Source organism: Gadus macrocephalus, chromosome 13 (genome assembly GCF_031168955.1).
Source record: "Gadus macrocephalus chromosome 13, ASM3116895v1".
NCBI classification, from domain to species: Eukaryota; Metazoa; Chordata; class Actinopteri; order Gadiformes; family Gadidae; genus Gadus; species Gadus macrocephalus.
This window is the reverse complement of record NC_082394.1, coordinates 9573947-9598619: the sequence shown is the minus strand read 5'-3', so window position 1 is coordinate 9598619 and position 24673 is coordinate 9573947. Positions and strand designations below refer to the sequence as shown.

Sequence of the window (24673 nt, the reverse complement as noted above, 5' to 3'; positions counted from 1 at the left end):
TGCTGCATCTCAGCCCTGCCTCGTGAGACAACAATGTGTTTAATATGGCAGATGCAAGAGAATAGGGTGAGCAATTATAATTCTCCCAGGCTGTAAACACACAAATATTTAATGCAGGAGGAAATGTATAATTCAAGTGAGATGTTGAAGGTTACAAAAATACAATAATAATTGTAAAGAGAGACCGAGACAGACAAAGAGCGAAAGTGAGAGCGCAAGAGAGAACGAGAGAGAGAGAGAGAGAGAGAGAGAGAAGGGAGATCTAAGCGGTGGCTTAGGCAAGAGGAAGGTTCAGATGGTTTGTACAAGAACTGAACATTCAAATGTGAGGCGAAGGCAAGTGGAAGGAATTACAATAAGGACAAACAGTGTGTATTTATTAGCCTTCTTGCAATGGTGACAGGTGCAATCATTGTCCATGCATGCAAACAATTTGGGAAGAAGTGAATGAATCAAAATCGGATTCAGAATCATAAATACTTTATGGATCCCCGGGGGGGAAATTGTGTCACGTTGGTGTTGCTCCCATAGCAGAATATAAATATATGAATATAAGCATAAACAAACTACAATAAATAGTAAACAAGAAATAATGGGTACGTAAAAAATCACTAATCGCAAAAAATATTATAATATTGTAGTACAACCCTCTGATGTATAAGAACAGTGTGAATATGAATTATTGCTCTGCGACTGTGACTTCTTGGTCAGTGGGATACAAATGTATGTTTCAGACCGACCTGCTCTGTAACAGCAGGTGGGCATACAGTTCTCTGTGGTCCTAAAGGACTGAGACTCCTGCTGTTTCCGTTTTCCTTCTGGAAGATTGCAGCTGTTGCTTTGTAGACAACAATCCCCCAATATAAAGGCCAAGTCTAGCCGAGGCTTATTATTTATCACTGTGACTTCCAAGTTGGTGGCAGGCGTAGAAGTCGACTATCGGTTGTATTTTGTTCACCTGAAGCCAGCAGTTATTGTGGACTGAAAGTGGAAGAAGTGTTGAACTGTGTGTGTCACAAAAAGACATTCATAAAGAGAAGCTAAAATACGAAAAAACAGAGAAAGAAAAAATACACTCAAAGAGTGAAAGACACAGAAAAAGCAAGGAAGCAACGAAACCTGAAGCAATTTCACAACCGAATAATAATAGTAACTGTGATCCAGTGATGCTACTGATTACTGGATGGATGGTACTGCATGATGCAGAGGCCACAAGCAACTCGACGGCAGCATGTGGTGATAGTCCTTAACATACTTGAATAGTGCAAGAGAATTTGCTAGTCCATTGCAACATATCTGGCCTCAACGCTGGTGGAGCCAGAAGAAAGCAACACGCATAAATAATGACACGATGAGGTGAATCGGCCACAATGGAAACACCTCTTTTCCGAATAATCTTTTTAATAGCTTATACGCATTCAATTCTCTGAACTTACCGGATGTGACTCTCAGCCTTGGTCTGGGCCTGGGCGTATTGTTCAGTTGTTTGCTTGTAGTTGTCCAGATTCTAGACAAAACAAGGGCAGAGAGATGAAGAACAGGTTAAAAGGAAGTTGGTCTGCGTGACTAAGAGATATTTAAACTCTTTTCTCGTTTCCTTGTATTGTCTAGACATATACTGTTATTAATGACGTGCCATGCTCTCATTGGACTTTCAATCAATTTCCAGCTCGGAGCAATAATAAAATAAAATGAAGAAACTAAAATCTTACTCTATGAATTTAGTGGAAGCAGTTAGAGGCTAACAACGTGCACGTCCAGGCAATGTTCGAAGGGTTACCACTGTTTTAATGACTTCCTTGGAGTCAGCCGTCGTTTAAAAAGTCTAAGACTGTGGCAATCGACTTCACACACACAGCGCGTCGTCTGAAATGTCACATTTGTTAAATGAGCCACCTTTAAAACCTTACAGCAATGCTAACAAATCGGAAGGTTGATGGCCTGTTTGCGTGCCATGTGATTGCATTCCCTACAAGGAACAGTGGCATTTAATAGCTATTAGCACAACAACTGCAGCCATTTCTAGGGGGCAATTTAAAGGACACTGTACCCCGATAGTCTGTGACCAAAACAAGGACCAGCTAAAATACGTGGCCTTAACTGATCCAAAAGGTCGGTAGTAAAGGCTTAGCATTCATTCAAATAAATCATCTTTTGTGGTCATTAATAGGACATTATTGGCCTCCATCTTTCGCTCATTTGGTAATCTCCCCTTGGCATTTGCCAAGCAGTCTACTTGTCTGGAACAATCCTTAACCTAGCAGACCTAACCTATATTGAGAATATGTTTAAAGCGATAAACCCCAGGGGGGTGAATTATCCTACGGCGGATGTCGCGCTGAAATCGTTGGAATAGGGTCCGTCTCGAATGCGGAGACAAACAACCCATACCTCCCCCCTCCCCCCTCATTCACACATCATCTCTCTACACGGTAATCATCATTTTAAACCAATAATCACAGCGGCCGTGCTTTTCCTTAATTATCTCCCATATTCCCAATAGAGGCAGAGAGAGGCCAACAGGAGAGGTGGGTAATTGAAGTGGGCGAGCGAGGGAAGAGACAGGATCACACACAAACCTCCCACTCAATCCCTCTCTACTTCCTCCCGCACTCCCCCACCACCACCACCACTGCCGCCACCACCAGGCATTTCCCGTCTTATTATTTCACTGGGTCCCGTGACATTCTATCTGTGATCCCAACACCTTCTTTTTTGGAGGAGATTTGAAGTTAAGTCACACACACACACACACACCACATCTATTCGGTAACCCCACCTGGCGCCGGTCCCTCTTCAGTGTAATTACGCAGAGCTACGCTCCTAGACAGTGCGATGAGTCACAGGAGTCACCAAAATAATTTGGACCACCGCAATGTCTAACAGCGTGTGGATGAGTGTAAAAGAAAAACAGATTAAAATGTCTTGCATAGAGAGAGCGTTTCAAAAGAGACAATGCAACCATAATAAGAGAATGAATAATACTCTCCGCTGCTTTGACTTGGTGATCCTTTTCTCTCGGAGCAGTGAATTCATTTGTTGAGATGCATCCTGCAGCGGAAAATTCAATTTGAAAATGCCAAACACTTCTAAGAGTAAGTTTGTATTCCCCGAGGTGAAGTTTGGTGCTTGTGCTATATTGGATTATCCATACCAGGATGAAGCAACTGTCGCTAATTCTTTCCATAGCTAGTGGATCAGGACTGGACTTACATGTCTGGCATCATACTCTTTAATGGGGATGAGGGAAAGCGGCAGCTTCTGCGGCGGAAAATGAATTGACTTGCATACAAAATTCTAAAATATCTGGGTTTTTTTTACCTCCGAATGCATCGTTGAAAGGAAACCTTCAAGTGTTGACTTAACAAGGTCAGCCAGACCCTCTCTTAAGCGTCAATCTCATGTCATCGCGGTTAACATGAAACGGCACCACTTGATTCACATAAGCTCTGACATTGCGGAATACTAAAGGCGCCATGGTACTTGCATGGTACATACACCGACAAAATAGACCAAGCTGATGAGCCAAGACGCATGTGGTGGATCGGGATGTGACCCAAAATGAGCCAATCGATCACACTGCGGATCAGTGCCCCCCCAATGTTTGAATCAATAGTGAGTTGATCGATACACCTGCTTTGTGACCTTGTAATATGTCAACTTTGGCCCTTGTGCTTCTTGCTGCTTTGAGTGGCTGCTTTTATTAACAACTCAAACACGCATTTTAACAAAAATTTGATTGTCATCGTTAAACTATTTAGATTTTCATCGCTAACGGAATTGGATTCGACAGCCCAATTTGAACAGTGCCTTGCTCTCGCCGACGACGTTCTCCTTTGATCAAATATACAACATTTCACAGTGGTTCAACCTGCGCTGGAGAGGCCACACCGCCTGCTTCTGGGCCGTGCCTGACTGACATACGTAAGTGGATGAGTAAGAAGACGCAACATATGGCTCTCTGTGGGAACTCCAGAGGAAGAGTTCGCCCACTGATAGCGAGAGTGACAGCCTTTCTCTGTCTGCGGCCAGGGTGTAAGTGGGTGCACACGTAGTGGAGGAAGAGGAGTTCAAAGTGTGTGTGCTCAGCCTTGTGGGACCGTGGCTACAGCGGCCTAAAGGACACGAGGACCCACTGAGACTTCAGAATCTGCAGGTCCCATGGATTACGGAGCACAGGAGGAATGGCGCACTGGGGGCATCACAGGGCCTAGTGGCATCACAGGGCCTAGTGGCTGCTCTGAAATGTGAACTGAGATTCCCCCCTTGTTTGAAGTTGGGCTGGAGTGTCTGAAAGTGCAAAGTAGCTTACATATCATCAGCAAAGGTTGTGAAACAGGCTTAACTGAACTGAACTGCTACCGGATTGGACAAGGTGTGTTTGTCTATATGCTAGCCAAATGGTTTCGAAATGTTTTCTCCTTTTTCTTCCTTCTACAACACACACACATGAGGAGTGAAAAAGATGGTTCAGGTATATTATCCAATACCCATTCATGAAGTTCAAGGCAGATTGCATAGGACGAGGCCTCATTAGCACGCCACCGATCTAACAATCTATTCTACGCTACAATGAATGGCAGGTGTCAGCGTAGGCTTTGAATAGAAACCAGCGCAGCACCTACCAACGGGGGGGGAGGGGGGGTCGGTAGCGACTAGAGAGAGCTAATGCATGTGCATGTCTGAGTTTGTAACCCTAATAACCGCTTCTAGTCTGCTCCCTGTGACAACAGAGAGGTAGCAGCTCCTTCACCCTGGTACGCACACGCACACACACACACACGCACGCGCACACACACACACACACACACGCACACGCACACGCACACAAAGACACTGACGCACACAAGAAGACAGACGCACAAGCGTAGATTTGCACCAGGAGCGAGAAGGGCAACGATAACCCTCGACGGGGGAGAGTGGGTGTTGAAGGGGGAGCTCACAGGGGCCCATTGGAGGGATTAACCTGAGTGTGTGTTTGTGTGTGTATGTGCATGTGTGTCTTAGCTCGCAGACATGCAGGTATGTACTAAGTCTCTTGTGTGTGTGTGTGTGTGTGTGTGTGTGTGTGTGTGTGTGTGTGTGTGTGTGTGTGTGTGTGTGTGTGTGTGTGTGTGTGTGTGTGTGTGTGTGTGTGTGTGTGTTTTGATTCTTGCATCGCAGCATCGTCTCAATGGCCCCCGAGCGGCGACAGCGGATTCAGATGCAGTGATGTCCGGATTTAACGACGACGCGGGGACGTGTTTCACGCTTCATTCTCCCGACGCCAGCAGGATTAAGAGGGGGGGGGGGGGGGGGGGTATAAGGGTTTTGGGGGGGGGGGGGGGGGGGGGGGCGGATTAAAGGCGGTGAATTTTAAAATGAAACTTGTTTACAAAGTCTCAGGGGATGGAAGACAGCGGTGCTCCACCTGTACACGACGAAGAGATTAAGGAGGGTGTGCATTACCGGGGTGAACGCTGAGAGGGGTGGGGGACCTGGGGGAGACATTGCAAGATCAATAGTACACTACGGACACTATGTGTGCGTGTGTGTGCTTAGGGATGCTACATTTGTGAATTCCTTCAGTCCTAATTCTTCTTTGTGTCAACACGGAGATCGCTAAAGCTGGACTATGAGTTGGCCACTCACGATTGCAATTAGCATTAAAGTGGCAGCAGGCAAATATAGCTGTCACGGGCCACACACGCACTCTCACGGTCACCCCCTGCGGACGCACACGTACACAAACGCACACACAACTCCATGCACCCAGAGCTTTTAGACAAACACAGTGAGAGTTGTTTGTTGCCTGTCATCCCTTTAGCAAACTGGACACTTTGGGTGTGTGTGTGTGTATGTGTTTGCTGATGACTTCATCACCTTCCACACACACACACACAAAATGAGCCAATTTATTCACCTATTAGATGGGGCAGCTGGGTGAAATGTTGATTAAGAAAATCAAACACCAATTACCGGTGGATTCTGTCTCTAATCTGTCTGATGCTACCTTTGGCTTGATCCGCTCGCTCTGACCATCAAGACATGAAACTATATTGCGTGCGTGAACATACACACCTTTGACTCTGGGCTATCCGTTAATGTGCAAGGCATTTGCTTGGGTGGAGAAATCAATACAAGTTCAACAGGACGGCTTCAATCATCCAGCCCAGAGAGTCAAAAAAGACGGCTGGGGACAATTTGTTGTCAGAAAGGGCCAATTATCCTTATAGATAATATACGATATACGAAAGGTTGGTATCATCTTATCCAAATATATCCAATGTTTGATGCAGTTTTAATGGTGACATCTGTAGGACAAGGTGTCTGACAAACTTTTAAAAGAGGGGGCTCTTTTATGACAAAATATGCCAACAATGAAAGATGAAGCAAAGTCAGTTTGGACTTTCCATTCATGAATATTATAATAGGGATCCATTTTGAAAAGTGTTGCTGGAGTCTGCCACAGTTCGTAGTGAGCAGCAGGGGAAGGGCTCCACTTTAAGGGGTGGGGGGGGGGGATGAAAGTAAAGGAGGAATGGAGGGGCGAACCGAAGGAGATGAACGCCATACAGGGCTAGATATTCTTTAATGCAGAGTCTACATCGCATCTTTATCTCTACCACTCACTCAGCGCCCCTCCCTCTCCCTCTCTGACTCCCTGACTCTCTCACTTAGTCACTCACTCACCCTCTCCCTCCCTGCCTCCCTCTCCCTCACAATCGCTACCCTCCACCACACGCCAGTCCGGCCGAGAGCGAAGACGTAGAAAGAGGAGCACAACAAAGAGGAGGGGACACGGCGACAGCAAGTTGAGAAAAGATAGAGCGTAGTCCGGTCCTTCCACAATCAGTCGTCCCCTCCGTCAGACGTGGGGCTGTAGGGGCGACCGGCCGGCCGTTACGGGGCTGTTGGTCCGTTAGACTGGGCGATGTAAAGGGTTTGCACAGAGAGCTGGGGGATGTGCAAGGACCAAGATAAGGGCCCCTGGCCTGTTTGATGGGCCCGGCTGGCCAGTATACAGGGGACTGGGGAGGAGGAGCTGGAGGTGGAGGGTGGGCAACAGCAAATAAATGGGTGAATATCGCCACGTTACGTCCAGTGGAAAGTTATTCAGCTGTTAAACCTTCACACACCAGAATGACCAGAGAATAAACCACCAAATCTGTCTTTACAGCCAATAGGACGATTTTATAGAGCCGACTGACCCAGAGCAGCGCCTTGTGTCAGAGGTAAAAAAATAAGTACGCTTGTGGGATGACTATATTTCTGGCACATATTTACCTCAGCTTAAACACATCAGGGTCTGTATATTTAAGGTTGGCACAGAGCCCGTTTTAAATGCAACATGATCATTGCTGCTTTCAATCTCCTCCAAATGTCGGAAGACAATCCAGCGCCGTCCGATGGATGAAGCTGAAAACAAATGTTTCTGTTCCTTTTATGTTCCTTTGCTATAGGAGGAGGAACTGATGTAACAATGGCCCTTACTAACCACTCCCCTGTCCCTTGTCCCTTGTCCTTCGTCCCCTCTCTAGTCCCTTCCCCCCCGCTCCCCAGCTCCGTGCACACCTTCACCGGCCGACGCTGGCTCCGTGCCTCCTCAAAAGCACTCAGCGCTTTGTTCTGCCCATGATTCGCTCACACTTAGCTATGCGTTCCTCGTGGACATTGTGTGTGTGTTTTTCTTTTCGCCGGGCGAAACCCACGGAATGGGGGCCACTGTGTAAAGAAGGAGCAACATTTATTAAGTGACTGCTCAGGAGGCTTTTACGAGGGTGAAACATATCAGCGAGGCTCAGCAGGAAGGAGCGGAGGTCATAATTTCTTAAAAGCACACAACAAACCACTTCCTACTCCCCGCTTTATTACTATTTTTCAAAAGGTAGCGGGTTAGGCTGCTGGCGACAGGCAGCGGCAATAAGAAAAGGTCTGCTATATTTGATTAGCTGCTGAGTGCTGTACCATCAGCAGCCTTAGAATCACCTTCTGTCCACCGTTTTCACATTTATTATAAAAAAAGAAATTCAGGGCAGCTGGAAGAGTGGGATGCTTCTTCCCCCTTCGTTCTGGTCAGACGGTCAGTAGCAATGTGTCACTGAAATCGATTGATTGGGGTTAGGTGAGAACCAAATAGGGAGTAATAAAAACGGACTGGGTACTGTAATGCTGTAGCAGTTTTTTTTAAAGGCTTGTTTTGAACATGAGTTAGTGTCATCTGGTGCAAACTACTTCAGGACATTTTAAATTGTAAGTCCAAGTATGTTTGTGTGAGATTCCCTTGCGTGTTACATACGCTTGCGGTGTATTAGGTCAGATAAGGAATGCAAGAGGAGTTTCCCTTTTGCCAAACTCAACCTTAAGTCAATAACCGTCTGACTAAACGCACGGACTAACGGACACCGGCTAACGGATCATCCTCACCTTCTTCTCCAGGGTTTCGAGCTGCTCCTTGTAGAAGGCTGAAATGGTAGCCAACTCGCGCTCCTTCCTCTCCAGCTGTGTGGCCTGCAACAAAGAGACGAGAGGGGGCCGTGAGACACGAGGCAGGAGAGACCAGAAGGGGAGGAGGAGGAGGATCACAGGAAAGAGAGAGTAGAAGGAAGAGAACAACAAACAAGAGAAGTACTGAGGAGACAAAAGAAATGAAGACGGGTGAAGGATGCGCCTCTGACTCAGTTGATGGCATGTGAACTGTGTGTATTTAAGCAACAACCGAGCTAAGTGCTGCATTGAGGCGGGTTTATAGGGAATTTAGGAGGCTTCCGGACAGCTGTGTGCTTTTCATTAGGAAATCTAAACACCATTTTCGAGAAATACTATCAGGATACGTGCGTTTTATTACATCCACACCTGGCCTTAAATGGGGCGGGCGGGAGGTAACATGCACAGACATTAAACTGAAATCCTTCTTTCATTGTTGTATTAATGGAGGCATCGGTTAAATGAAAGATGGTTGCTAAGCAGCGGCTCGGGGAGTTGCAAGCTAAGCAGAGCGCCATTGAGCTCAAACGATTAACTGAGGCAAACATAAATGACTGTATATCTCCTTACTTATTGGAGCAAAATGGTCCCTGTAAAAATAGTTATCACGTGTTTTAGAATGTGTATGTATTTGCCCCCGTCATAAAGGCCTTATCTTTATGTTTTCTTAAGGAACATATATTATACTGCATAACTACATTATAACACAATTTCATATATTTATTTGATGTCTATAAAAAGGATAGTTCCTATGCATGTGTCAGAACTTACATAGGCACGGGGCTGCAGAATCTTGTATGGTAAGGTTCAGGATGTTATGATGTGATGAAGCACTATACCGAAAGAGCAGATAGGCTAAGGAATGGCCCAGGGCGGACACAGCGGCAGGCAAGCAGAAAAAGAAGAAGAAAAAGAAGAAGCAATGGCAGGCATTAAAAAGAACGAGATTTCACTCTTGTAGTCGAGTTGGTAATGGCAATGATCCCAGCTGGATCATTGCCGTTCTTTATATAGCACTACAGAACAAAAAGTCTGCAAAAAATTGTTGGTCAAGAGGTTTTCCATTACAAAAAACAAAAAAATAGAAACATAATATGTATAGAAACGTATGACAAACATGAAAATTAAGCAGAACTGATATAATCTGGCTGCATGAAATGAAGAGATGATGGAGATCTGTAAAGTGAGAAAAGGTAGAAAAGATGAGAAGCACGATGCACATGTAAAGCAGCAGCCTACAGGAGTGCAATCAGTGGTTCCTGAGTAACAAGCACACACCCAGTCCATCCTCCCGCATATACCCCTTCCTCATTCCCTTCAGCCCTCTCTAAATCAGTTCATGAATTTAGCATAGGCTACACGGTATATGAGACCATTACATGGGGACCCGGTGACGATTGTCAGGGAGGAGAAGTCATACTCTGTCAGAACTGAGTGTCGGTGCATAAGACCCCTCGACGCGGACTGATGGCCTACTGTGAGGGAAAATAAGTTGTACTCTGTCAGAACTAAATAATGAGCATACTGAAAGTCAATTCACACCAGTTTGGCACGAAATTGAAACTGATTTTTCCCCAAACAACTATTTAAAACTATTTCAACCATACACATCGCTGTGTCCAGAATTGTTCATCTCCTGCTGCTTACTTGCAGCTAATCATATAATCCACAGGATTATACAGGAGCTCCGCCTGTACCACGGTGCCCCCCCCCCCCCCCCCCCAATAAATACATGGTGGGGAAAGGTTTTACCTAGCTAGTCAAATAATTGAATTGGTTAAGTGTCTGTGTCCGCAGACAGATATCAGCAAAAGCTTAAGCTGGGACACGTTTCTTTCTTGCAGGAAATGCATGAAAGTCCCGCAAAGCTGTGCACTTCCATAGGAAAAGGTGCAGTATGGATTGTCACAGGAGAGAAAATAGGAAAAGCTCCAGACACACTGTATCCCCTAAACCTTTTATGATGGCATTCAGGATTCTACGTCAGGCAAAGTAAGACCATTTCCTTAACAACACTCAATCCTAAACACAGGCATGTATTTAGGATGGTAAAAAGCTACGTTTCCAGCCTTAATGCTGAACCAGAGATGGGACAGATGCAGCTGTTGATGAAATTGGTGTTTTAGCATCGGTGGGGGGATAGCTAGGGGAGGGGGGGTCAGTGAGCGGGGTGGGGGCAACCCCTGGAGCGCATACATTAGGCGCACTATGCGTTTACCCGTGTTACCCATGTGCATTGATATGAGTTTCAGTCAATGCCCAACCGGGGAGCTGGCGACATTTTAGCACAGTGAAAGCCGACGTGGTGGGCCTAACAGATGGCTATAGCATAGACACTGTGACATGAATTGTCTTTCGCTAATGGAAATACAAAGTGAACCGTCCCTGGGCTAAGAATGTGCTGCGTGATTACAGAACAACTCGGCTCGGCAGAGACACTTTGGGTGGGGGAACACAATGGTAAATGGGGTATTATTCCACATCCAAGCCGCAGAATGCGTGTATTGTGTGCTATTGTGTGTAAGTGTCGATATACAATCCATGCTCCGGCGCGTAGACACAAAGGCGAAAATAAATGCCCGACCATACATGGACAAGATAAAAGCATGGCAGCAGTGTTTTAAGGAATAATGAGGAGTGATTGCTGGCGTCTGGTTGGGTATTACCGTGAGATAAGAATCACACATGGACTGCAGAGCATGGACTTTGAGGACACTGTTTCTGAAGGGAAGTGTGTCCACAGATGCGCACACACACAGCGTGCATACGCACACACAAACAGGGCAGAAAACACATAAATCAATGCATACACTCATGCAGGTCTCGCCGTCTCTATCCAACGCACATAACACACACACACACACACACACACACACACACACACACACACACACACACACACACACACACACACACACACACACACACACACACACACACACACACACACACACACACACACACATTAAATAATCTAACTGTATCCAACTTAACAGACGTTCCCAGCGGCTCTAGTTGGAGGCACATCTGCATACCGCATTCCCCACACATCCACCCTTCTTCTCTGCAGCAGCTGTTCCACACTTATGGGCGTGTGCGTTTCTGCGTGCGCCCGTGGTGTGTGTTTGAAAAAAAAAAAATAATGCCGAGAGGAGAGAGCCGAGAGGGGGTAAGAAAGAGAGCATGTGTGCCTATGTGTGTGTTTGTTTGTGTGTTTGTGTGTGTGCGTACGTGCGCGGCACACGTAACAATCACCTCTGCCAGCAGCACAGATGATGTGTAATTTTCTAGCTGAATAGCTCCCAAAGTGTTGTTGTGTGGAATGGTGGCAGCCATGCTCTCACAGCCCCGCTTTAATGCACAACAAAAACATGACATTTAAATAGAGAGGGAGGGAGAGGGAGAGAGAGGGAGAGAGAGAGGCAGAGAGGGAGAGAGAGGATAGAGACAGAGAGCAATAGGAAAAAGATAGAGAGAGGGAGAGTTTTCAACAACAACAAAAAAATACAAACATCATTGACACCTCCACTGGTTGTGCTGCTTACCCAAGCATCCAGTTCTGCTGGCTGGGGAGGAGAAGAAAATGGAGGGGAAGGAGGGGAAGTGGAGGGAGGTGCAGGAGAGGAGGAGGGGATGGTAACATATAGGAAAGGTGCAGGATAATGAGAGAAAAGAAAGGTGCAAAAACAGGAGAGGCATAGAGCACGTATAACATAAAGGTGGAGAAGAAGGATAAAGATAGATATGACACGTGTGGCAGGGAGGATGAAGGGAGCAGCAGAAGAGGAGGAGGAGGAGGAGGAGGAGGGGGGCGAAAACAAAGGAAAATGATTATGGTGAAGGAAAGAGGAAGAGACAGCAGAAAACACATAGTTAGTGCAGCCAATCACAGTGCGTGTTACGTTGACAACGTGTTAGTCTGTTTAGAGAAACCAAGGGCGGGGGGTCTAGGGTGGGGATCAAGGCTTCCGCAGAATGAGTTGAACTGCGGCCATATTCTGTCATTGACTTTGGAAAGCGCTCAATGGATTGTGACTGATCGGGAATATTTGAACACTAAGGGCCCTATTTTAACGGTCTGAAACGCAAGTGGGAAGCGCAAAGCGCAAGTAGCTTTGTGGGCGGTTCTACGGAGCTATCGCTATTTTACAGGCGGATAAATGACACTTGCGTCGCGACGCAAGTGTCAAAAGGGTTGGTCTGAAGCAGCCTAGTTACCCGTAGGTGTGGTTTGGGCGTAACGTCCAACAAACCAATGAGAGTGTCAGCTCCCATCCCCTTTAAGAGCCATGAGCGCATTTGAATCGGACGAGTTGATATTTTGACAGCGCGTCTGCAGTCTCCGATGAGACAGATGCACATGAATTTCAAACTGCAAATGGCTCAGTTTATTGCCAAATACTATGGCCTAATTCACACATGGAATAAGGGGTTTTCTTCCACAACTTCAGAAATACTGAGTCCTCAAATAAATTTCGGCAAAGAAAACGTCTATGATATAACATATGATATGCGGTAACTGTGGTTCTATTTAATGATATACGCAATACATTATAAACATTGTTTCTTATCAGTATTGTATGCTATCCTAATATGCATGTGTCCCCGCGGTAATAGACATTGCCATTGATTGTATTATGCGTTACGTGTTTAGTTTGCGTGTGTTTAAACAGAGCACACACGCGCGCCCGCATTCATTCATTCTTTTTAACACTCACTCGCGGTAAAACAATGTTTTTCACGATCAAATACTCATCAATCCTAAAAGTTATGGGCATGTAGGCCTACACGATGTCTCTGTCAAGAAAATATGCGTTTGCTGTACGGTGTTTGCAGATGCATTGATTTAAAAGTACAACTTATTACCGCTGCATCAGCTGTTCCTTCCCAAATAATTTCCCAAGAATGTGCGGCTAGGTAGAAGGGAGAAGCAAAGTGTATGCGCGAGGTGCACAAGCAATCCGTATGCATCGCATGCCTTAAAATAGCATCTGAACAACGCGCCACTCACTTTAAACCAGGTATTTCCTGGTCAGTAGCGCAATGGTATTCAGAAACGGCAAAATACCGTTTGCGCCAGAACACACCTCCTCCTTCCGCCGAACCGCCCCTTGGGGCGCATGATCAATCCCTAATTTACCGGCGAGTGGCGGTGGTGGGAAAAGAACGCTCTGCGCCAGTTGTAAACTAGCAACGACACATGCGCCAGTGACTAAAGGCCGATTTAGGGTCGTTTTAGACACAGAGACGTAAGCACGTAATTTACACAAGGGACTTGTTTTAGACAAGTTTTGATTTACGGTTCCTTTAAGGTTCCTTAAGGATTGCGCGTGTTGCAAGGGGATTCTCCGCCAGAACAGTAGGGGGAGCAACGAACGAATCTGTGGGCGTGGAAGTGGAAATCGCTGGCTTGTTTATATTTATGCACTTCCAGTATTTTCGACGAGAGTAGCAGTAGCTAAGTTTAGGTTAGCGGTCTTTTTCCACACTCTGAACGATGTTAAGGTTGCTGTAAAACCGGAAATGTGAGACTCCTGAAAGGATGTGGTTAGCTTGCCAATCACAGTCTTTGCGAGCTGCGTAGGGCCGTAGTGTTTAGTCGCATAGTCAGGAATTTTGGGCGACGCACTTAAGCACGTAAGGGGGGATATTTTACCGCGCAAGGGGGGGGTTATGTATCTTACGTGCTTACGCGTTACGTCTAAAACAGAGCATATATCGGCCTTAAGTCACTTGCGCCGGATGCAAGATAGGGCCCTAAGTCAATGTTGTAAGTCCCGTATTATCACAGTCCCCTGAAGAAGCCAAGACTTGCCTTTTAATGACGATAAGGTAGCCTGAAAGTTCCACAGGTGTAGAGAAAAATGACGTCGGAAATATTTCACTCTCTTAATGTAATAATGTTATCTTCCTGAACCCAGATAACGATTACAGAACTGGAAGTAGTGGATGAGGTGTCATATCCACACACACACACACACACACACACACACACACACACACACACACACACACACACACACACACACACACACACACACACACACACACACACACACACACACACACAGGGATTATAGTGCATTGAAAAGTGCTAGATAAATTCAATGATTAATTATTATAATTAATGTCTTTATGTAGAAGGATGACTCAACCCACAAACACATTGACTCTTTCAGAAAATGCAAGGCAGGGTTAGACCCACTGATATCAGATACACTCAATGAAACGTGTTTATGTCCTCAGACACCCACGGACCCTCTGATTATATGTTCCAATAAGAAATTACCATTTCTTATTAGACCAAGAAGGAAAACCCGAGTCAACATGTTTAAGAAAATCTTGAAGGGAAGAGAAAAACTAAATTGGTTGGCAGATCCTTTTACGAACAGCCCTTAAAAAGCTTGCTGCTCAAACAACACACACAAGAAAGTGGTCCTGAGACAAGATGAATGGATTTATTTTATGCCACACTAAATGCGTTGCTAAAGTTTGGCTGCGTGATCTTGCTTGAGATGGCAGCATATATTTCAGTAGATAGTCATGTTTTTATGATGTGTTCTGAATTCCTTTCTCCTCGATGTGCGTTCATGGTGCTGAACCACAGCTACGATGTATTTAATTAATAATGAATGATTTAATTAAGCAAGGTTGTATGTGTCTGAATACTGAAATAACTTGCAGCATTGAATATGTTAATGAGGTATGAATTCATTATAAAATAACAGGCACATTGAGGGACACACAAACTAATTGACCTTTCTCACAAGAAAAAGCTACATTGCTGATATCAATAGGCTTAGGTAATAGGCTTTGAGTAGCAAATTCATAACATGAAGGCACTGAACACATGCAACTAACTAGTAGGGATCTAATTAAAGTGACAGTGTCTAAGTTTTACTATTTTTTTTTATAAAAAATAAAGTATTGAGGTATATCTGTAGTATATACTGGTAAATACAAATAGCAACATTCTCATATATTAAATTGAACCCTAACCCTGATATATTGAATGCTATTTGCAAAGTTTTACACCAGACCAGAGTCAAATCTTGTGTTGACCCTACTTTTAGTTATTCCAGGGGAGTCACTCATACTCCTCTTAACTCAGAAACCGGCGTACCATAACACTTTAGTAGCACTTTTGCTTCGCCAGAGCAAGTTTTTACACTTACGTATGAAACACGTTAGCTTTATCTGCTGGTGTGGCAGCAACTGTGTGGGGCCACGTTAAGGCCAAAAGGGGTGGTGTTGTTTTTCCTATTTTTGCCAGGAACATGCTAACTTGATAGAGGAGCAAATCTTACACGTTGTCTATTTAATGTGTGTGTGGGTGAAAAGTGCATAGAATTATCTATATTTTGTTCTCTTAAAGGTGCAGTGTGTAGGATTTTTCTGGCATAGCAATGAAGCTAAATATTGATCACCTCACCCTCACCTCTGCCTTTCCAACCTCGTTGGAGAAGCTGCGTTAGCCTGTGTTGGTCTGAAATTTGCCAGTAGGTGCCTCTAAAACGATGTAATCGCATACAGCAGCAATGAGAAGCCAAGTGTAAAGAGAAGAGGTTCCTTGATAAATGTATATATTTAATTTTATTTATATACTCTCTAAAACAACATAACTAAATGGCGGACTCCATGGAAAAGGACCCGCTACGTTTGTAAATATGCATGTCTCCATGGTAGTTAAAATAAACACAACAATTCTTATATTCATGGTATTATAGAATATTAAAAAACATACTTATGAATATTATATTCCATTTCTGCCAAGTCTTTTCTGCTATATGTAACAAAATCATACACACTGAACCTTAAGTAATAAGTGACTACAACTTTGCATCCAATTAAATTAAGACAAGAAATACGGAAATTGGAAAAATACGGAAAAAACATATTGTTGACAAATATCTGTTGATCCGAACGAGGGATCATTGGGGTCTCATGCAAGAGTATGTTCCTGCAATAACGGAGGCTGTAGTTTCAGGGCCGCACTCCTAGGAGCTCATTTCTAGGAACTTTTTTTTATACGGGGTGCGTCTCTGGAGGGCAGTGACCTCATGTTACAGGAGAAGGAGCAAGCGCATGGAACGGGTGGGCTGCAGCTTAACTTTTATTTTAAACCTTTATAATTTACCATATAAAATATACAAGTTAGGGTAGAACAGGTAGAAAGACTCAACAACAATAAGAAAATCATGAAATCAATTGACAATTCTGATGGTGAATATTTTAAGATTCAGTCAAATGTTCATATCTCCTAAATGCCCCTTAAAAGAACCTGCAGAATCAATTGCCCTAAGATCCTCTACTCATGAGCACGCAGCCTGCACATAATTATAAATGTATGGCGCATGTCTGGCATATTGTTAAATACTTTATACTGATCCGTCAATAACATTTCCAAAAGTGTGCATTATGTTTCCCAATGGGACACCTCTGCTTTTAACCGATCTTAAATCAATGCGCTTCAAAACCAACAATTACAACAACGGTTGTATACAACTATCGACCAGATGTTTTCCTTACTACAAAAAAACTATATGCTAAAAGCACTGCAGAAGCATATTTAAACGTCAGCTAATTGAGTCAATAAAAAAATGAATTAAGTTATAGATTAAACATAATAATATAATAAAATAAATAATATGTTATTGTTGTTGGCCACTGTGGTATAAGTGGAAAAAAATCCTCCAGGCATACTTTTTTCCTTACATTTTTGAAGGCATGTTAACTCTCTTCACGCCATCTTAATGGAGATTCAGGAACCAAGAAAGAAAGGTTCAGAAGACTGTGCTGTCACGCCACTGCTGTGTTACAATGTCTTGTAGTAGAAACATGTATTGATGACCAAAGCAGCTCCAAAGCACTGAGGGAATACGAACAGATCCAGAGAAGGGCACATGTCGTTTTCTGAGAAAGACTTAATTGGCCAATTAACTATGGCAGCATATTGTAGATGGCCTGTAATGCGCTGTAAGAAAATACCTACACATATATATATATGTATATATACGTGTGTGGGTGTGTACAGTGTGTACATGTGCACGGGTGTCCACCGTGAACGCCCCTAGGGAGGCTAAATATTTGAAACGACATCATACTGTGTTATTAAAGCAGTATGACAAGTGAGGGTCTGCTTAACAAAAGCAAACAAGCATCGCTGGAGTGCCAATAATGGCGGCAAAGAGCACCGTCTTGGGTAATGTTGCACTTATACCACAGGTACCAAAAATATATAATATATAATCAAAATAAAATCGGATTGTGGCGCAATTCGCTCTCAAAGCAAATCCCTTTTTGTTAGTCGTACCTCGTTGTTGTCACATTGGTAGACTCCGGTAACACAAATCATAGTTTATATAACTCCAGCAAAAAGCCTTTGTAACGTCCTAGCAATAGAGGTGTTCTCTCGTCCCTGTTGTAGGGTCAGCCAGCCAACCTGAGCTAATGCTTTCTAGAGATCACATGCAGTTCACATGCATTCTTAAGCAAGTATCGCCATGTTATGGGTTGAATCAATGTTGGAATAATGCTCATAGTGATGAGGCATTTTCCATTTGAGCCTTTGCTAAATTGGAAATTGCCTCATCACTGTCGTACTCCTTTGATCACGTTCTAAAGGTCTAGTTGATCCATCAGATTAGACACATTTATTCAGAGCGACTTATGACATATTCTTGGTATTGGTGACAGTACCGTCCAGCTGGGAGTCAAACACCTGTTACACTACACTATCCATCCTGCTGCTGTTTAATGTGTGTCTAGAATAGGGAGTCAAATGTGTTTTTGTTGTATGCGTTCACATATGGGGATCCAAGCAACTCGTGCATGGTGTGACAGCCCTCTGGCACCTCCTGATTGAGCGATCGGTGTAATGGCTAACCCCCATGCGGGCTGAGCTCCTCAGCTATATAAACTGTGGGAGTCAGCCACTTGGGCTCTCTCTCCTTTGACGTATGGTTGGTTTAGGGTTTTTGGTTAACTTTGCTTTGCACACACGTACATCACATTCTCCACTCATCCACACACAGCACTCATTACTGATTACTGATTTACACGCATCACCTTAACTTACTTTACGTCAAGTTGGTTGAATAAACTATGAAGGTTAAACTTAAAGCTATGTGTGGTCTCCTCCTTGTCATTCCCTTGAGCCGGGCTGTGACAATGGTGATGATACACACCCGTGTGCGGCTATCTCAAGAATGACAACACATCGGGGTGTGTGTGGCCAGTAGAGGCAAGTGCTCCCAACCCAGCAGTAGACACACAACAGAAAAGGATGGTAGGAACGGTGGATGGAGTTAATGTTAGCATGCCTCATAAAAACACTATTCGGTTAAATGATCTGACTCAAACATCCAGTTGCCACGGTTTCTTTGATCGTGTGTGTGTGTGTGTGTGTGGGGGTGGTGCGTGTTTGTGTCAGACAAAGCCAACACCATCTGTTTAACCTCCCCACACTTCAGTTGATGCTTCTGACTGAGCGCGTGTGAATGTGTGTGTGTGCAACTATTTGTGTACTTGGACCCCAACAGCGAGCTCACAGAAGTTGTGAAGGACCATTTACATGCTGATGTGCACTAGAATGTGTGATTGAATGGAAACCGGCGCGCACACACACGCACACAGGTCTAGCCGGACTCGATCAAACACACACATATTCCTCTGACTAGACCGCACACACGCACGCACGCACACAGGCAAACACACACACACACACACACACAAACCTTTGTGTGTGTGTTTGTAACAAACCACGTTGAACTTAGTTAAAGCCATTGCAAACAGGTCCCTGGACTTGTTCTGTTCTTACCATCTTTCTCTAGACTCATCCATCATCTTTAAGGCCAGTATTAACTGAGACATTTACATTATACAAACAAACGCAGCGGGTATCTAATAACCAGTATTGACTTACTCGGAATCCAGGTGAGAACCAAGGACAGTAGACAACCATAGAACACCTGTTCCCTCCAAAAACTCTTTATGAATATTCATGAGTGGTGAACTGGAGGTTCAGGTAAACCGTTGTGGTTGCCATCATGATGTATGTTGTGTTCTGGTCTACCTGCTGGTTCACTGTGCCTCATCCAGGACTGAGTGCTAAACCCTCCTGCTGTCAGATCAACACATTCATGGAAAGGACTGCCTGCTATCGCTACAGGAGCAGGTCATCCAGTCAACAACAAAGACTTGGATTGTTGATATTGGTTTATGAGTGTGCACTTGTATTGGTTTTACATTGACAGAAAATATGTCTTCAAAAACAGCTATATCAAACTTATATTTGATATTAAATTAACCCAATTTTCTGATGAAAGAGGGGCCAGATATCTAAAGTGCAAAAATACTGACAGATTCTTTGTGATGATCCTAAAATAGTTGATGATTAGTAAGCATTGAGAAAGTTGGAAACAGCCAAATCCATTTTTGCTTGGGGAAATGAAGCCCCTGCCATATCCACATGAGTATAACGTCTTCTGAATCCATACCATCTCTCCTATTGTCTAAACACCCACACCCGAATGTTTGATTCAGTTATTCATCTCAGCTTGGCAACTATTGGGCTGTCATTGCCCACCCACCTCCTACGCACAGATGCACACGCACACACACACACAATTTCTCATCAATCTTTTTAACTCATCATTGCTTATTGTATTTCAAAGCACCAAATTATGTTAAGCACTGAACTCTGCTTTATCCATAAAATAAGTATTATATTATCCAAAAAGTATATATTTGTATTCATAAATGTTGTTTATTATACAACGCAATTAGGTATGTTCTGTATATTTAACTACATACCGTCTTTATTGATGTTCTTTGACTCACACACATGCAGAGCCGAGGCATCTAAATAGTCAATATTAGATGTTGTCTGCATGGTTGGATCCTATTTGCTGTGGTTGTAGCGCGGGGGTCACCAGATGCACCAGTTTGGCGTTGCTTCACGCTTGATTTAGACTCGAAACCCCAGTGGTCCCGAAGCGTGCGAGGTGTTAGTGTGTCTGTGTGTATATGCGTGTGTGTGTGTGTGTGTGTTTGTGTCTGTGTGTCTGTGTGCGTCTGTATGTCTGTGCGCGTGTCAGAGAAAAGATAGTGCCACTGTGACATCGTGTGTGCGTGTGCGTGTGTGTGTGTGTGTGCAAGAGAAAAAGAGAAAAAGAGAGTGGCACTGTCACATTGTGTGTGCGCGTGTGTGAAAGAGAAAAATATAGTGCCACTGTGACATTGCGTGTGTGTGTGTGTGTGTGTGTGTGTGTGTCTGCTGTGTGTGTGTTTGTGCCTTTGTTGCACTAAGAGGACAGGACCTTTGGTCTCAAACACCTCCTCGCTCGGGAAGAAACGCTTCCTTGGAAATCAATTATGTAAATACTGGTTTATGCAAATGACACATTTGAATAAATCAGTGTGTTTGGGGAGCAGAGGTTTTTGGCGTGGCTCTATACTTGGAACCATGGGCTGGGAAGGGCGAGTGCAGGAACGCGAGCGAGCGAGAACGAGAGAGCAAGAGAAAATATATGTAGGTTTGGGATTAGGCCTGGGAATGTCATTGGCAGGTGGTTTGCACAGTCAAACCACTGATTTGGCTTTGTAACGAGAGCGGCAGCGAGGGCAGGAGAGTGATAGCGGAGCATAGGAAGACAGATGAGAGAGACGGGGAAACGAATAGAGAGCTAATGTGCCGACAGCTTCCTCACATCAGATCTCCAAGGGTACGGGCTAAGTTCAGCACATTCATCATGTGTTCCAGTGTGCGCCATGGGCACGGCGCAGCACCGACCGTACTCTCAGCCGTCATACGCCGGTACATACACAACCGAGAACCAGTGCATACTCACACACAGTCACACACACACGCACACTAGAGAACCACTGCATGCTCACACACAGTACTATAAATACACACCATACAAACACTGTACACACTCTGTCTCCCAGCTTCACCAGACGTTGTTTAAACCTCTTTGGCTTGTGGTTGTCTAAATGTAAACAGTTACCATTCTTCAATAGATACTACGGTGAAGATACAACAGAGCATCCCTGAATGTCACCAGAGGCAGAATCTTCCGGAGCCTGAGGACATCCACAGATCAGGAGGAACACAACTAATTGGGAGCTTGGTTCAACTATTTTGTTGTTTTAAATTGAAATATGTTGGATTGATAGCCCGGTGGGCTGTCAAGCAAACCTGAACACAACAAACATATTTAAATATTTTACTCTCACAGCAAGCGTACAGGAAGGCTTGTTATACACGACAAATACATGGTAGCCTTTTAAGCCAGCCTTGTCACAGCCTTTTCAAAGTGAACCAGATTGATGTGTTACCCTTAACACTTTAGCAAGACTTTCTTCAGTGGGTCCCGCCAGTCGGGCTACTAATCAACACTGACCACAGTTAGCGTAAGGCTTGTGGAGCGGCACTGACAAAAACGGGTCAGCGCTGGCGAAGGCCTCGGAGGGAGCAACAGTCAAACAGGTTCACTCTCTCCACAGTAAGAGAAACGTACATCGCAGATCATTCACACAAACCCATGCTGTGCTGATGACATTTCCCTCACACCCACACCGAGTGCACACACAGACTCATGAACCCACACATAAGTTAATTCACACACAAACACAGACACACAGACTCGCACGCACACACACCCATCGAAACACACACTAACACCGACACACACACAGAAACCCCCAGAGGCCACGCATTGGTTAGCGTAGCTGTTTGCTCATTAAAAGTGTGTTCTCCTCTCATAGCTGGGGGAAGCTAAATGAATTAGCACTTCATCACCCGGCTGCTAACCCACTGCAGACTGGCGGCGAGACAGACTGAGAGTGTGATGGCATTTAAAGGTGTGGTAGTGGTGGGGAAAAGGCTGGGAGTGGATACTGGAAGGAGAAAGGAGGCAGACAGAGTAATCCCAGTCTGAGTAGACACAGGCGGCAAAACTAATTCGGTCCAATCGCAGTTCACCAGCATCAGGCGAAAGTATAGCATGAATTTAAAAGAAATCACTCTGCAATGTTGCGAGTAAATAGAGTGCATAGAGTTGTCCGTCAGAGGATATGAAAAGGCTTTTTTGATGAGTGTAAATTATGTTGGGTGCTGCAACCAGAAAAATATTCTCTGGCTAAATTGTTTAGCCCTCCATCAAGGAAATTTTCAAAGAGGATTTTCATCTTGGCTACCTAAATACTCCCACTTGGTTACTCTGAACACCTTGATAGGGCTCCGCTGATGAGCCCAAACAAACACAAACAAATCGGGAAATCTCAATATTACGGCTATGGGATTTATAACGTTTCAAACGATGAAACAGAGTTCCCAATGTGAACATTGAGCAATAGCGTTGCACAGCGTTTTCAACACATCAAACGCCATTGCCATATGTTCGTGTGAACGTAGCACAATCTAATTTGCGGGTGAAATGTGTCTAATTTGCATATCAATGGTGGGGTTCCCTGTAAATGCATACATTTTAATAAATTTAAAGTCTACAATAAAAGAACATTCACACCTGCATATTTAACCTTTACTCAGTCGTTATGTTTAACAATTGACTTTATTTCACATGTTTAATTCTGTATTTTTGATTCCCTTTATGGCAGAAATCCATGGCTGCCCCATCGGGGGGACAATAACTGTCAGCCAGACGTCCCTCCATCTTGATGCGTAACCATTGGGAGCGCTGTTCCTCTCCGATGCATTTGGCCTTTATTCCCCCCCTCCAACACACCGCACGCACAATCACACAAACACAACATCCCTCACATGACACCACACATACATGCCCAACACACACATAATCTATTTCTCTTATTGTTCTTCAAACGACTACATTCTTCTTGAACCGGTCTATGCTCTGCTCATCAGCAATTACTGCTCCTCACAAAGCTGTGGGAGGGGTGGGTAAGCAGGTGTTCATACACGCACGCACGTGCTGCTCAGAGAGACGGCCGGGGCTGTCATGCTTTAACATGCAGAAAAGCTTTCATGATTCTGATTACCGCTGATGAGCGGATAAATAAGGTGAAGATTGTGTGAATGTGTGTTTGACGCCTATTTTAAGTTCCTAGGGGAGTGGGATTGCAAAGCGTTTGTTGAGTGTGTGTGCGTGTGTTACTGTGTGCAAGCAGTGCGTGCGTGTTTTGATATGCATATGCAGGGTGTGTGTGTGTGTGTGTGTGTGTGTGTGTGTGTGTGTGTGTGTGTGTGTGTGTGTGTGTGTGTGTGTGTGTGTGTGTGTGTGTGTGTGTGTGTGTGTGTGTGTCCTGTGTCTCTGCAGCTGTGCAGGTATGTCACATCTGAAGACTTAAAAAGCCGTCTCTATAGCGAGAGCTGACATTCGCCCACTCCATTTCAAGATGATCCACCCTATCTCCTTTCCCATCTCCCTTGTCGCTCTCTCTCTCTCTCTCTCTCTGTCTCACTCCCTCTCTCTTGTCTACAACTCCTCCAGCTTCCTCCTCTCTGTGCATGCCTTGCTGTTCCCCGTCCACATTAGATGCATCGCTTCCTCCTCTCCTCTAGCTCCGTCTTTGCCTAACAAGGAGCGTTAGCTATCTAGCTCAGCTGGCAGGTTGTCATGATTCAGACTTTGTAATCCATTAGCATGCTGCGCTCAGGGGAGTGTGTTTCCCTGCGTCTCTGCTCCTACAGACTCCTCCTGTCCAAATCCCCTCGCTAGCTAGCTAGCGTAGTGTTGCCATATGCTGGCTGCCCTGGTAGCTTCCTGCTTTAAGGACAGCATCAGTCCCGTCCTCCGTCGCAGGTGTTCCCTGAGAGAATAACAATGACTCAGGACAAATTAAGTGCTTGGAGACTCCCACATACAGTACATACACCCACACCATACATGGACAATATGTACGATTTTGTTATTGCACATGACTTTGCCACAAAGCACTCAATTACCGATAAAAGCAAGGTATGTCGATCTTTCTGAAAGGAGATTAACAGAATTGTAAAAGTGAACTCTATTAGTGCATGTGTCGATGCTTTATGGTTGAGACACAAAGTCACTAAAAATCAGGAAAGCTGCACCATAGTGCAGATTCTTAGACTGAGGCCACCTTGGCAAGCAGATGACAAGCTCACAATTGTATTCCAATTGTTTCACTAGCCAATTTCAAATGCGCTTTAATCAACCTGAATATTGCCTTAGGGATCAAAAGGGTAATGACTTATCTCATC

At 44.6% G+C, this 24673-nt stretch overlaps 1 protein-coding gene across 3 annotated transcripts in view; it reads right to left on the bottom strand.

Moving 5' to 3' along the window:
• Positions 1 to 24673, bottom strand: part of chchd6b (coiled-coil-helix-coiled-coil-helix domain containing 6b) — a 48171-nt gene that overhangs the window by 13081 nt on the left and 10417 nt on the right. Inside the window, exons 5-7 of one of the 3 annotated variants that reach the window (XM_060069404.1) lie at positions 12012 to 12032; positions 8407 to 8490; positions 1437 to 1507 (exon numbers count right to left, since the gene is read on the bottom strand). In XM_060069404.1, coding sequence (XP_059925387.1) covers positions 1437 to 1507; positions 8407 to 8490; positions 12012 to 12032 — 176 coding nt within the window. Of the gene's footprint in view, positions 1 to 1436; positions 1508 to 8406; positions 8491 to 11535; positions 11818 to 12011; positions 12033 to 24673 lie in introns of those variants that run through there. The other 2 variants (XM_060069406.1, XM_060069407.1) reach the window with 2 other exon arrangements.